Source organism: Lates calcarifer, linkage group LG13, assembly GCF_001640805.2.
Source record: "Lates calcarifer isolate ASB-BC8 linkage group LG13, TLL_Latcal_v3, whole genome shotgun sequence".
NCBI classification, from domain to species: domain Eukaryota; kingdom Metazoa; phylum Chordata; class Actinopteri; family Centropomidae; genus Lates; species Lates calcarifer.
The window spans coordinates 18,673,105-18,685,240 of NC_066845.1; the positions used below are offsets into that span (position 1 = coordinate 18,673,105).

Consider the following 12,136-nt stretch of genomic DNA (forward strand, 5'->3'; position numbering starts at 1 on the left):
TATATCCCTGCCCACATAATACAGGGGTTTTCAAATAGAACCTTGGAAATACTGGCCTCAGAAGATATGGGAAGAAACAGTGGGTTATATTTTTTTTAATTTGAGCCTAGAGGGATAGAAAAAGGATTTGAAATTGCTTGTGCCCTGTTGTAGAGGATAGGAAGGAAGCTGCTGGTGGATGGTATTTCTGTAAAAGACGATTTTAGCCACTAGTTTCAAAGCTTCAGCTAACTGGTGATCCAGACGGCAGAATTCTGTTAAAGCCTCAGTGAGTAATAGCAGATTGTGCCACTGTTGAAGCCTTATTTCTGGCTTTGTTTTGATTCCTTAATCTGAAGTCATTTACATTACATTGTGTCATCAATTATTTTACATATGCAAGTTAAACATTAAGATCCTTTTACATGAATACCTCTCAAGATTGATGTAAAATAAAACAGTAGTGAGGTACAATAGCTGTTGAAATCTGATAAGAGGTCCTTGCTTTCTGTAGAGTGATCCAGCCATAAAAAATGTATGACTCCCTCCAGAGATGTGAGCAACTGAAAATGACCTTGACAGAGGAAATATCCATGCTCTGACCTTTTAATTGAATCATTGTGTGTCTTCTTGCTGATCCCTTACAAGGCACTTAGTGACAAACCTGAAATAAGAAAAAGCCCTGGATAAATGAATTTGATTTGATGTGATTTGACGCCTCTGTCTCTCCCTGCGCCTGCACTGTCTAATAGCTGATAATGTAATTACGATTCCATCAGAGGGAGGCCTAATGATTGACTGTGGTGGAATGTGTTATGTGCTAGTGAGATAAACCTCCCTCTGAAATACTCTGGGTTTGGTCTGGGCTGTCCAATCAATAACTTCTTGTGTTCTCCTCATTTTTAATCCTGAAGTATTTTCAATCATAATATGCTTTATTATTACTACGAGGAAATATACTAGACACCAGTATTTCTTAATAAATGTGTTGCAGACTATTATGAAACAAAGTGGACAGCTACTCTATGCTCTCTGCTGTGAAATTGTGTACATTTCCACTGAAAAATCCTGCCATCCAAGTTTTGTGGCATTTGTCAAGGTTGTCTACTGTTACTAGACCCGAGCTTCTCCACTGTTTCCTGATGCCAAAGAAGTCTCCCCATGGTCTGAGATAAACCTCAGCACTGTACTGCCTGTACCTTCACTCTGCCTAATTGGCCTGTCTGTCTTGCCGGGGAGTCTAACCAGTATTGTGTGTGTTTCTCTTTATTTCCCTGCAGGCTTTGAGCTGCTGTATCAGCCGGAGGTGGTGAGGCTCTACCTGTCTCTGCTGACGGAAAGCCAGAACTACAACACCTTGGAGGCCGCTGCCGGGGCTCTGCAGAACCTCAGCGCTGGACAGTGGACTGTGAGTCCAGGGTTGGGGAGGGTACAACACATAGACACTGTTTTCTGTCTGACTTATAGATTTTTTTATTCCATTTTTGCAGCTCCTTCCCTAATTATTGCCCTTTCAGTGGCAGATATTTTACATAATGAATGAGGCAAGAATACCCAGAGTCAAACAAGACTAAAAGGACACAAGACCTGCCTCCAGAGGTGCTCAGAGTCACCTTAACAAGGTGTAAATGCACCATTTCTCTGTAAACCATATAGCAACTGTGTAAACAGAAGTAAATCTCAAGACAGAGGCACAACTGAACCAGGCAGCCGGTAGCTCAGACAGTAAAATCTTTATGAAAAATTGACTGCCAGCGTGGTTGGGAAGTGAAAACAAGGAAATGAGCATTGCACTGTCAAAGATCTTAACAGCCAAATATCATTGAGCACTTTGAAAATGGAATGATGGAAAGAAAAATTAATTGTATTCAGAAATATCTAAATAGGTGTATAGTAGACACAATCTGTTCATTGATAATACCTTTGTTGGACCTTCTATGTGTGTGAGATTTGATGAGTAGATAAGGGTTAGATAACTAATGTGCACTGCATTCTCATCTCTAGTAGATGTTTGCCTCTGATGATGGATGATATAAGAACTTCTACAGCCAGGTTCAGACATTTATTCCAATTAGAGTAGTTGTGGAGCTGCTGAGAGGCTGTCTGGCTTGCAGGCAGCAGTGAATTATCAACAGGGAAGGCCAGTTGTCAGATGCCAGTTTACACGCAGCACCTCCAGCAAGAGTGGTCACTTATGTTTTTCAGCAGGCTGGCTGTATCCAGCCGACGGCAGCATTATCACGGCAGCGCTTCTCTTAACACCCGTGTGCCAGACTGTAAACACATTCAACAGTCCTCTGGATCTGTCGGCAGCACCTGGCCTTTCTAGCTTGACTGGAAAAAACACCTGAACCTTTTTTTTTTTAAGTTTCATGAGTTAACATCCAGCCTTGAGTCTCACATCACATTTAGTGTTCTGAATAATTCAGTAGTAGTGATTTTCAGCTAAGGTGAGCATTTTGAGGAGAAATCTTGTTTCCTTTGTTTTTTTTTCCCCCTGTCGGAGCTGATCAGAATTCTTGGTTAGGCACAGAAACCTGTGGATCCACAAACCCATCACACTGTCACATCTGGTGGCTGGACAAAGCATGTCCTTGCTCCCTGGGAGGATATCAGAGCTTCTTCTTTAAATCCTCTTCATTCTTCCCTTTTGCTTTTGGCTGTACCACTGGATTGACCTGTTTTCCAAGGCTTACTACTGCCATCTGGTGGTTTAAGTGTGCCTGTCCTCTGCTTAATTACATCTCTGGGGGTATCAGTGCTTAGAAGAGAAACTCTTTTATGTAAAACTTAATGTTTCATGTTACAAAAAAATGAGAAGTAAAATCTACTGATGTTTAAATTAAAACAAATTATATCACATGTCCATTCAGAGCCCCACTGTGTAATACCGTGAATTAGTCAAGACCAAGGAGCAGTGCTGAGCTGTCTTGTAGTTACTGAGTGGAGCTTTCCCAGTGGCCAAAAGAAAAGAAGTGTGGTCATGCTGGGCAGCTCCCAGGTGGGAATCTGTAGGTCTGCATGAATGTCAAACAGGATGCTGCTGACAGCCTTGCGCTCACTCAGCCTACCCCTGGAGGTTAAAGGTTGAAATTTTAAAAAGCAGTCACAACATGCCCTGTGTCTGGCCTCCAGTGGTCCAACTACATCCGAGCCACAGTGCGCAAGGAGAAAGGTCTTCCCATCCTGGTGGAGCTGCTGCGCTCCGACTCCGACAAGGTGGTTCGGGCTGTGGCCATCGCCCTGCGCAACCTGTCTATCGACCGCCGCAACAAGGACCTGATCGGTACAAACATCATTAATACCACACACACATCAGAAAGAATTTCTGTTTCAAATATACACACACAAGGCACAAATACAATGGGCATCCTTATTGTCTTTGCATGCTGCAACAACAGCAACTGTCAAAATTCTATGACTAATCTATAGTTTCTTTAAGGATAGGTTCAAACTTATTCAGGTTTGTCTCAACACAATTGTCACATGCCCATATGTACACTGAAAGAGCTATTGGCTGTAATTATCCCTCTTGTCCATGTTGGCTCTGAAGAGCACATATTCTGTGGAAAAATGCACTTACAGCTTCAGCCAAAGCTAATATGAGGCTTAAGTTGTTTAAGTTATCCAAAGTGGGTATCTTCCAAAGCTACTGAGTCCTTAGTACAAAGTTCTCCTCTTGTTACTGTCCCTCCACCATATGCCATACACACTCAAATTAAGTTTCTTGTATTAGTTTCATTTAAACTTTAAGGCATTTTTACACTAAAGGAGAACTGGGCCTTCTGTTACCCATGCCTTACACTAGAATTGTGCTAGGAAAGGATCCCATCACAGTATGGGCAGCAGGAAAAATTAGAGCCACCAATAATTTTATTAATGTATATATGGGCATGTAAGTATTGTTTGAAGACAGACGTGAACCTATGTACTATGCTGTATTGTCAGTAAACTGTAATCATGTTTTGAATAGTTTTTAATAACAGTTGAAATGATCCCAGGTCACAAAATTCAAAGACTCATCACTGTATTACATGACTTGTTTAGGCATTTTCTAATATTTTACTTGATTTAAATGTAGTTTTCTTCTTTAATTTGATGACATTTCAAATTAAACCTTATTATCCCTTTACTGTCACCTGCTTAACCTCAAAAAAATACTTCACTTTACAGGAAGTTATGCCATGCGGGACTTAGTGAGTAACTTACCCAGTGGTCAGCAGCGACCAGCCAAGAACCTGGAGGAGGACACTGTGGTTGCCATCCTCAACACCATCCATGAGATCGTCACCGACAGCTCCGAAAACGCTCGCTCTCTCATCCAGGCCCAGGCCATTGAGAAGCTGGTCGCCATTAACAGGACCAGGTAAGACTTTACACATCACATACTGTACCATGAATGCAATTAATGTTACTCTACGACAATTAATAGAGTATATCTAAAGCGATTCATTGTCTTATTTGGATTAAATAGGGTTGTAAATTCATTTTCTTGAGGATTTTATCCATTAATTTGGCAACTTTTTACACAGAGGTGAACCCAAATGGTACATGCTCAATTACACGCTCAACACTGGTGGAATGTTTGGTTTTTCATCACAAAAAAAGCTGCTGAAAGAATGGCTAGTTTACATTAGTATTTGCTGTGTCCAGTAAATTGTAGGTTTTCCTTGTGTGTTCTTGCAGGAGTCATATAATGTAGTTTACAGTTCTTATTGCAGACAGTGAACCAAACAGAAATTACATGTTCATAGTTATATAAACCATTCCAGAAGTGTGGGTATACCATGGAGACATATTATGTATGGAAATGCAGTACAGATAATTATAGTGTGACCTTGAAAGCAATTTGCATCTTGAGCCTTTATATGAGTATTCATAGAGAATAATGTAATGTGTCTCTAATGGCCTGATCTTGGCTACCACAATACTATACTCTAACAAGACTGAGCCCACACACACCACTATCCACCACATGTTAATTAACAGGCTTTTAGAACTAGGGGGCAGAGTTACACAGGGTTGCCTCTGAAGCTGCTGCTTAAATAAGTAAGCAAGTAGTTGTGCTTCTGAGTTCTCCTCAACAGCCTTATAATGAAAACTAACAGATGTAATGGCCGATATTTCAAGAGGTGTCTTATGTTATCATATTGTTAGCCATTCCAAAATGAAGTGGGTCTGCACTACACCACAATATTAATTTAAGATCAAGAGCCTTTTTCAAAGACTTGTCCTTGTGTGGTGAAGTATTGATCATACAGAGAGTCACTTACTAACATGAATATACATAGTTCATTCACAGACCAAATAGCTGTGTTTTCACTCACCCCTCTGAGATTAGCTTTCTTTGAAGTGAGCCCCCGCCCACATGTAATTAATACTGGTGGCTCAGAGGTAGCTAATGAATGGAAATGTGCACTCATCTGGCTATGAATTAAAAACTAGACCCTGGAGCCACTCAGGAGACTTGAAGTCTTTGAATAAAGAGATTGATTGCCACAGCAGCGGCATGTCACTGTCGCACACCCAGCTATCAGTGTTTTGGGGGGTCAGATGGAGTTTCTGACTTTAATTTCTCCAGTTATTTCTTCATTTATTTCTACCTTCTTGTGATTTTTTCAGCCAATCAGCTCGCGAAACAAAGGCGGCATCCCATGTGCTGCAGACGGTGTGGAGTTATAAGGAGCTAAGAAATGCTTTGACCAAGGACGGCTGGAACAAGAGCCACTTCCAGGTACAGAACTGCAGATTTGTGGAAGATCATTGTTTTTCCCCACTCATAATGGAAGATCCACTCAGCGGATCTGGAGTGCTATGACTGTCATATGAGTTAAAAATATATAATTTATACATTTTGAGCACAGAAAGTTGAGAAGAGCCACATTTCTATCAAAGTGTCCTACCAACAAAAAGTATTAGTGGCGTCACTGGGTGTTTAAATGCAGCATTTGCATTGAACAGGATGGTACAGATATTACATTTAAACACACACTCAGGCAGTCTCTATTCTGTTGATATATAGAGACAGTTAATGTTACACATGTCAGCCTCTGTCTGTCGGTATGTAAAATGGCCAAAATCTCAATTTTTTCAATCCTAACCCAGGACCAGTATCAAAAGAGGAAGTTAATTCTCTTTGTTCTACATTTACTGTACCTGTTTGAGCTGTACGATATTATGTTAACATGCTAATTGCTCTATGGCTTCTCTCAGCCTACAGTGACAGCCACCCCCAAAGCAACCAAGAATGGCAAGCCAGGCTATGATGACACCACACTGCCCTTGATGGAGAAGAACCAAGGTCAGTTTAAATGTGTGTGTGATGTTTTTGCCCGTTTAGAGGACAAATGGGTGGGATTAGGTTAAAAATACCTCAGGGACCCTCATCAATATGAGGGAGAATTAAATGATATCATTTAATTTGTATTGTTATTATTATTATCATTAAACGTGTAAGAATTACTCTAAAACTTGGTAGCCCAGTGACTAATTGAAAGGATAAACCTGGTGATTTTTGATATTGTAAACAAATCCCAAGAAAATACCAAAACCAAACATGTCTTACTTTGTCTCTCAGTGCTTTTTGACTTCCAAGGTCAGTCTATGTTACTCAGTCCCAAGACTTTTTTCCCACTGAATACATACATTTAAAAAAAAAAAAAAAAGAACTATTTTATTTTTTGAAAATATTCTGTAATTTCTCAAACTAACTATACTGTAGATCTATAAAATCCTACTCAGACTGAACTAAACAGCACATTTTGGGAATTATATCAGACTTTGGATACACACACATTACTTGTTCGTAGGATTCCTTGTTGGTTTTGGCCATTTCTCTGGATTTATTGACAATCAAATAAATATAGGATGTGACCAGACTTATCCTCAAGGAAGCCCTCCAAATAGACATTAACACATAACATAAAGTATCTGTATTTTTTGTCCAAATTGTCCTGACATGGAGTATCCCACCTGTACAGTCCTTAAAACAGGTTTAAACAAAATACTAACAAATACTGGAAAACAGCATTTGGCTCAGTGTGTGTCCACTTGCTGAGGACATGTATGTTTTTTGTCATTGCTATATTGAAGCACCATGCTTGCCACATTGTTACTCTCATCCCCTGTGTGGTGAAGCTGTGGTGTGTTACATGTTGAATATGTCATTCATAGGAGTCAAAAACAAAGCACATTAAATAGGAGATGGAGCATTAAACAGCATACTACTGCTGTTGAACCAAAACCTAACACCCTCAAAAAGTTTGTTTTTTGAAGGAATATGTTTTGTTTTCATCTAGGGTTTTAAGTTGATATAATAAGGTCAGGGATGATGAAAATTCCTCCACCCTTAAGTAAGTGTATATAGCTGTACTGGCAATCAGTATAGGGGTAGAGGTTTTCTATAACAGCAGCAGTATATGTGGGGGAGGGAGGGGAACTTGTGCAGTACATTGGCTCAACTACAAACATCTCTTTGACAGAGGAGTCAATAGCATAGCAGCAGGTTACTGTCCTGATTTTTTGGCTGTGTGCCCCCGTTTTTTGTTTCTGCATCCATACATGCACATGAATCGCGGTGCTCATGCCTGCCCACTCTCAGTTTGCATTATTCAATCACTGGCCGAGAACCATTACCCTGAAAAGCAGCAGCATTTTGGCTCAATGACTCAGTTTGTGTGTGTGCCACCTATGTACAAATGGCATATGAATGCTTTTCAGGCACCAGGAAATGTGGCAGTGGTGATATGATACCTATGGATGAGCTGGGTCCAGGTAAGAGCCAGACTGCATGATCGTCCTTAGCCAAAGAAGAACTAGCTCTCCTCTAATCTGTCTCCAGTGTCCCGTAGTGTCTTCTGTGATTCGACATCTCTTTTACTAGTTCTCTAAGCATTGCCAAGATGTTTTTTTTTAATCTGAAAATTCAAACCACTGAACACTCTGATCTCGGTATGATGGCTCTGGACCGAGCTTCAGACATGACACCCTTTGATGCTGTATGCAAGACCCCTCTCTTGACAAGATGTTTGTACAAAGCTGGGCCTTCATTAGAAGCTCAACAGCAAAGGATGTGGGTGGTTCTCCACTCGTGCATTATAAATACACGCTTAATATATCATAGGGAAGATTTCCTCTGCCATGCTTCAGAGTAAGTGCTGTTGTTAAAACTATAGAACTGCATCTCTGACAGTCCTCCTGTTCTTGCCTTAATAAATTCAGGACTCTTGTGACTCTTAGGGGTGATAGATAGAATGAGAGTTTTTGCCATGAAGAGGTAACTTTTTTATTTTTCTACCTCATTCCCAAAGTCATTCTCATCGGGGCATATTATGTTGGTGTACCTCTGGGCCCATATTTATCAAGCATCTATGAATCCCTCCTAGGATTTGTGCTGAAAGTGAAACTAGGACTAAAACACCCTGACCACAAAGTAGGACTTGAGACTTATTTATGAGGCTTTTTTACTTTTAACAACACCCAGAGGAGAGAGTGTGCCATTGCTGTTTTACAGCTGCAAAATAGAAATTATAATGAGGTATTGTAGTTTTCTGACAGTTCGAAATATTAAACTGAGATAAAATTTGAAATGCAGAAAATAGCAATGTATTTATGTGTAGGCTTGATGTGTATAATCAAATAATCGTGCTACCTAATTTATCAAGGTTATTTAGTAAAAATATGATGCCAAAATAAAAAATAAAAAAACAACTAAAATCTCTTTATGATATTTGTGTATCATTACTTAAATTGAATAACTATTAATGTAAGTAAACACTGGAAGCCATTTGTGCAGCTTAAGCAGTTAATGTATGTGCCATTTAAATTAAGATTAAACTTAGCTATGTGACCTATCCTAGACATCCCTGTCCGATCACACTGTTTTGCAATGCTAATATTTGTGCCACACCTTGCATGTATAGTACAGTATTGCACAGCGGCGATATTAATACACTCGAGCTCACTTTAACTCATGTGACCCTACAGATTGGAACAAAATGATTTGTGTGATGCCATCCAGTGTTGAGAAAGACACTGTAACAACTTAAACATATCTGTTCTTCTACATTATCTGTGCTTTTAATGAATAAATGAATGAACAAATAGATAACCCCATGTTCTGTATGAATGCACAAAGGCTGAGTGGTGGAGAACTGATTGAATCTGTGCATTATCTGAGGAGCTGAATGAGTGTGATTTGTTACTGCTGAAATAGACCCAAATGGTTACTGTTATAATTCCAAATTTGTCCTTTGCGTCTCACTCAAGGTTAGTCAAAAAAAGGAGTGTGTACTCATAGTCTGATGCCTCTTGTGCATGTCTCTTCATAAGCACCATGTGCTCTTCAACATCACCAGAGCTAAATGATATGATCGGAGTAGCTTTCTAGGTTAAGAAGGCTGATAAAATTGTTGAACTGCTGCAATGCAAAAAGTAGGACCAAATACAGTATGCATCACTGAGAAGTTTTTGCTGTTTAAGGCAGATTTTCCTCTCTGAAATGCTTGATAAATAGTGGCCTGGTGAGAGCTCAGGGTCAGTTACCACTTCCAAGTGTTTCATGTAGTTTGTTTTAGAGGTACTGTGGTGGTAAATAACATGACTGCCAGAAAGTTTAGACAGACACAACCTAAGAATTTAGACGTGTCTTCAGTCTACTTTTCAACTGTGTCATTCAACACAGGTTAAAACAACACCAAGATTTATCTGGCAAGCTTTTTTTGTTTTGTTTTTTTTAATCGAAGATAGAGAGGAATTATCTGAATGTTGTTCTCTGACCTTATTAGATGGTTACTCCACCATTGACCAGAGGGACAAGGACTGCAAGTACAAGACAGGCGACGGCTCAGTGGACCTGACAGAACGGGAGCCATTAAAGGTACAAACAGACCTCTTCTGATCTCCTGGGGGATCAGGGCATAGAGGGTGAAATAATGATGTCTCATTGAAATATTATCACATGTCCTCTCCCTATGTGTTTCTCTCTTTCCCTCTCTCTTGGTGATCTCTGTGGTGGTTCTCATTAGAGGATCTTAATCCTATCGATCCTTTAAATAGGCTGGAAGTTGTCATTCTCTGTTAATGTTGCCTGCCACAGCTCAGCGCTGTGGACATCCTCAGATCTGCGAGCCACCAGTTAATTGAGTAAGCTTTTGGCGTCTGTAAAGTAATTAATCTGAGACTGATTAAAAGAACCGCCAACAAGCGCTCCTCATGGAGACGACCCTTGCCTTGGCAATGAACAGACTGCTGCATTATCAGGTGGTTGTCTGATGATTATACAGCCGTTTCACACAGCAGCCAAAGTTTGTTTATTGTCGAGCTGATTGGCAATCCAGCCTCAATGAGGAGTCAAAGGATAATAGCCTCAGAGGATGTCTGACATGTATTGGATGACTCATGTACTTTTTGTAGTTTGTATTTGATCTACTTTAGTGCTAGATGAATGGGACTGTGATGGGATTCTTGTGGGATTGTGAAATGACTACAATTAAGAGTCTAATTAAAGTTAGTTTGGCATTATGTCTCTTTAGGTGTATGTTCACATACAGCATCTGCTACTCAATGCAGGTTAAAACTAACTCTTCAAAATCTTTCCAAGGTGAAGTTGGGGAACCATCTTTAATAATCTTTAGTGATTTTTATTAGGATTACAACAACAAAATAGTTAGCTGCCAGGTTTTATTAACAATCTGCTATGGTTTATGATGAAAAGTGTAAGCTAAAGAATTGTCCACTTCAGTATCTTAAGGTGAGCTATGTAACTGAGCAGTGTCCACTGTGGTTGCAGGTGACAAAGTAAATGCTAAAATGAAAACAGCAGCATGAGACTCTACCACATGCTATTGGTCATATCAGACCAAGTAAGGATAGAGCAGCAAAGTCCCTATGTTAATTTAATTGAAAAAGGAACATTAGTGTGGAATAAAATCCGAGAGAGACTGTATATACATATATTGTTGGCTATAGATACCATTAAGTAAAATGTTAAAGTTTGCTATCACTGTAAACCAAAATTTATTTTAAATCTTCTCTTTTTAAAATTGCATTTATATTTAAGATGCTACAGCAATGATTTGATTATGAAAAGAATGAAAGGAGCTAAACACCAAGATCCACTGGAGGTCTACATAATCAAGATCTGGTGTTAAGTTTCTCTTTGCAGTTTTTATTTTCATTGATGATTTTTGATTACCTTTTCTAAAGTGACTTTTGTTTTGTATAGCTGTTTGAGTTGAGCAAAATATAGAATGGGCATCAAAGGTTGTCTCAAATTCAGAGTGAAGACCAAAGTGTACTCTTTCAAAATTATTGCAGCTGTATTTTAAAAGAGCTTCCTCCATTCATTAATAATAACATTATACATTATTTATACATAATACATTTATTAGTTATATTGTGTCATGTGATGTTGTGTAGCTATTCAAGACATTTTTACTTTACAAAGCTTAAAGACAGTTTAAAGATAAAAATAAAGCAGCTAATGTACAGTAGCAGCAAAGTATAGTAGCACAATATAGCAGCTTCAGTACTCAACACTGACCTGAGGCTCCAATAATCAATTTTACTTCTTATTTTAGTCTTCAACATTTTTAACCACTAAATCAGCCAGAGCTTATATATTATTACTGTCACATCTTGGAAGGGCAGATACTTTTACCAGCTCTGAAGCCACAGACAGGAGCAATCACAGCATAGCATGTGTTTGTCTTCTGAGTGTACAGGCCTTCTAGCGTTACTCCAAAGCTGTCTTCTAAGTCTGCCGTCTGTACTTCCCAGAGGTGTTCTGCCCGCTTTGAATGCAACTTGGCAACTGACTGCTCCCTCTTTCATTTGCATGTTTTGGTATGCTGTTTTGTAATCACTCTGACTTCTTTCCAAGCTTTCCTTAAGGCAGGGAACTAACACTGGCTTCTCTGATCCTGGATGCATGTGTGTGTGTGTGCGTGTGAGTGTATTTCTGAAATGTATTGACCTCTTTTTGTTTTGCTGTGTTTTTTTTTTTTTTGTTTTTTAACCCATCCTCCTGTGGCCACAGAATGACACAAATAGGAAACACTATATCAGGAGTAACAGGCCTGCGGTCAGTCTGGTGGACGCTTGTGATGTTAAGCCCCAGCCTGTTGACTCCTGGGTCTAAATGCATGCATGGTAGGTC

The 12,136-nt window shown here is 39.5% G+C and overlaps 1 protein-coding gene across 9 annotated transcripts in view; it reads left to right on the forward strand.

Moving 5' to 3' along the window:
- The window catches only part of arvcfb (ARVCF delta catenin family member b), a 204,219-nt gene that overhangs the window by 184,996 nt on the left and 7,087 nt on the right, over window positions 1–12,136 (forward strand). For 6 of the 9 annotated variants that reach the window (XM_018668861.2, XM_018668860.1, XM_051075304.1 and 3 more), the window contains 8 exons: window positions 1,260–1,387; window positions 3,115–3,265; window positions 4,153–4,345; window positions 5,602–5,713; window positions 6,193–6,280; window positions 7,699–7,752; window positions 9,765–9,856; window positions 12,017–12,129. In XM_018668861.2, the coding sequence (XP_018524377.1) occupies window positions 1,260–1,387; window positions 3,115–3,265; window positions 4,153–4,345; window positions 5,602–5,713; window positions 6,193–6,280; window positions 7,699–7,752; window positions 9,765–9,856; window positions 12,017–12,118 (920 nt within the window). In that variant the 3' untranslated portion in view covers window positions 12,119–12,129. The remainder of the gene's footprint in view (window positions 1–1,259; window positions 1,388–3,114; window positions 3,266–4,152; window positions 4,346–5,601; window positions 5,714–6,192; window positions 6,281–7,698; window positions 7,753–9,764; window positions 9,857–12,016; window positions 12,130–12,136) is intronic. The other 3 variants (XM_051075307.1, XM_051075306.1, XM_051075308.1) reach the window with 3 other exon arrangements.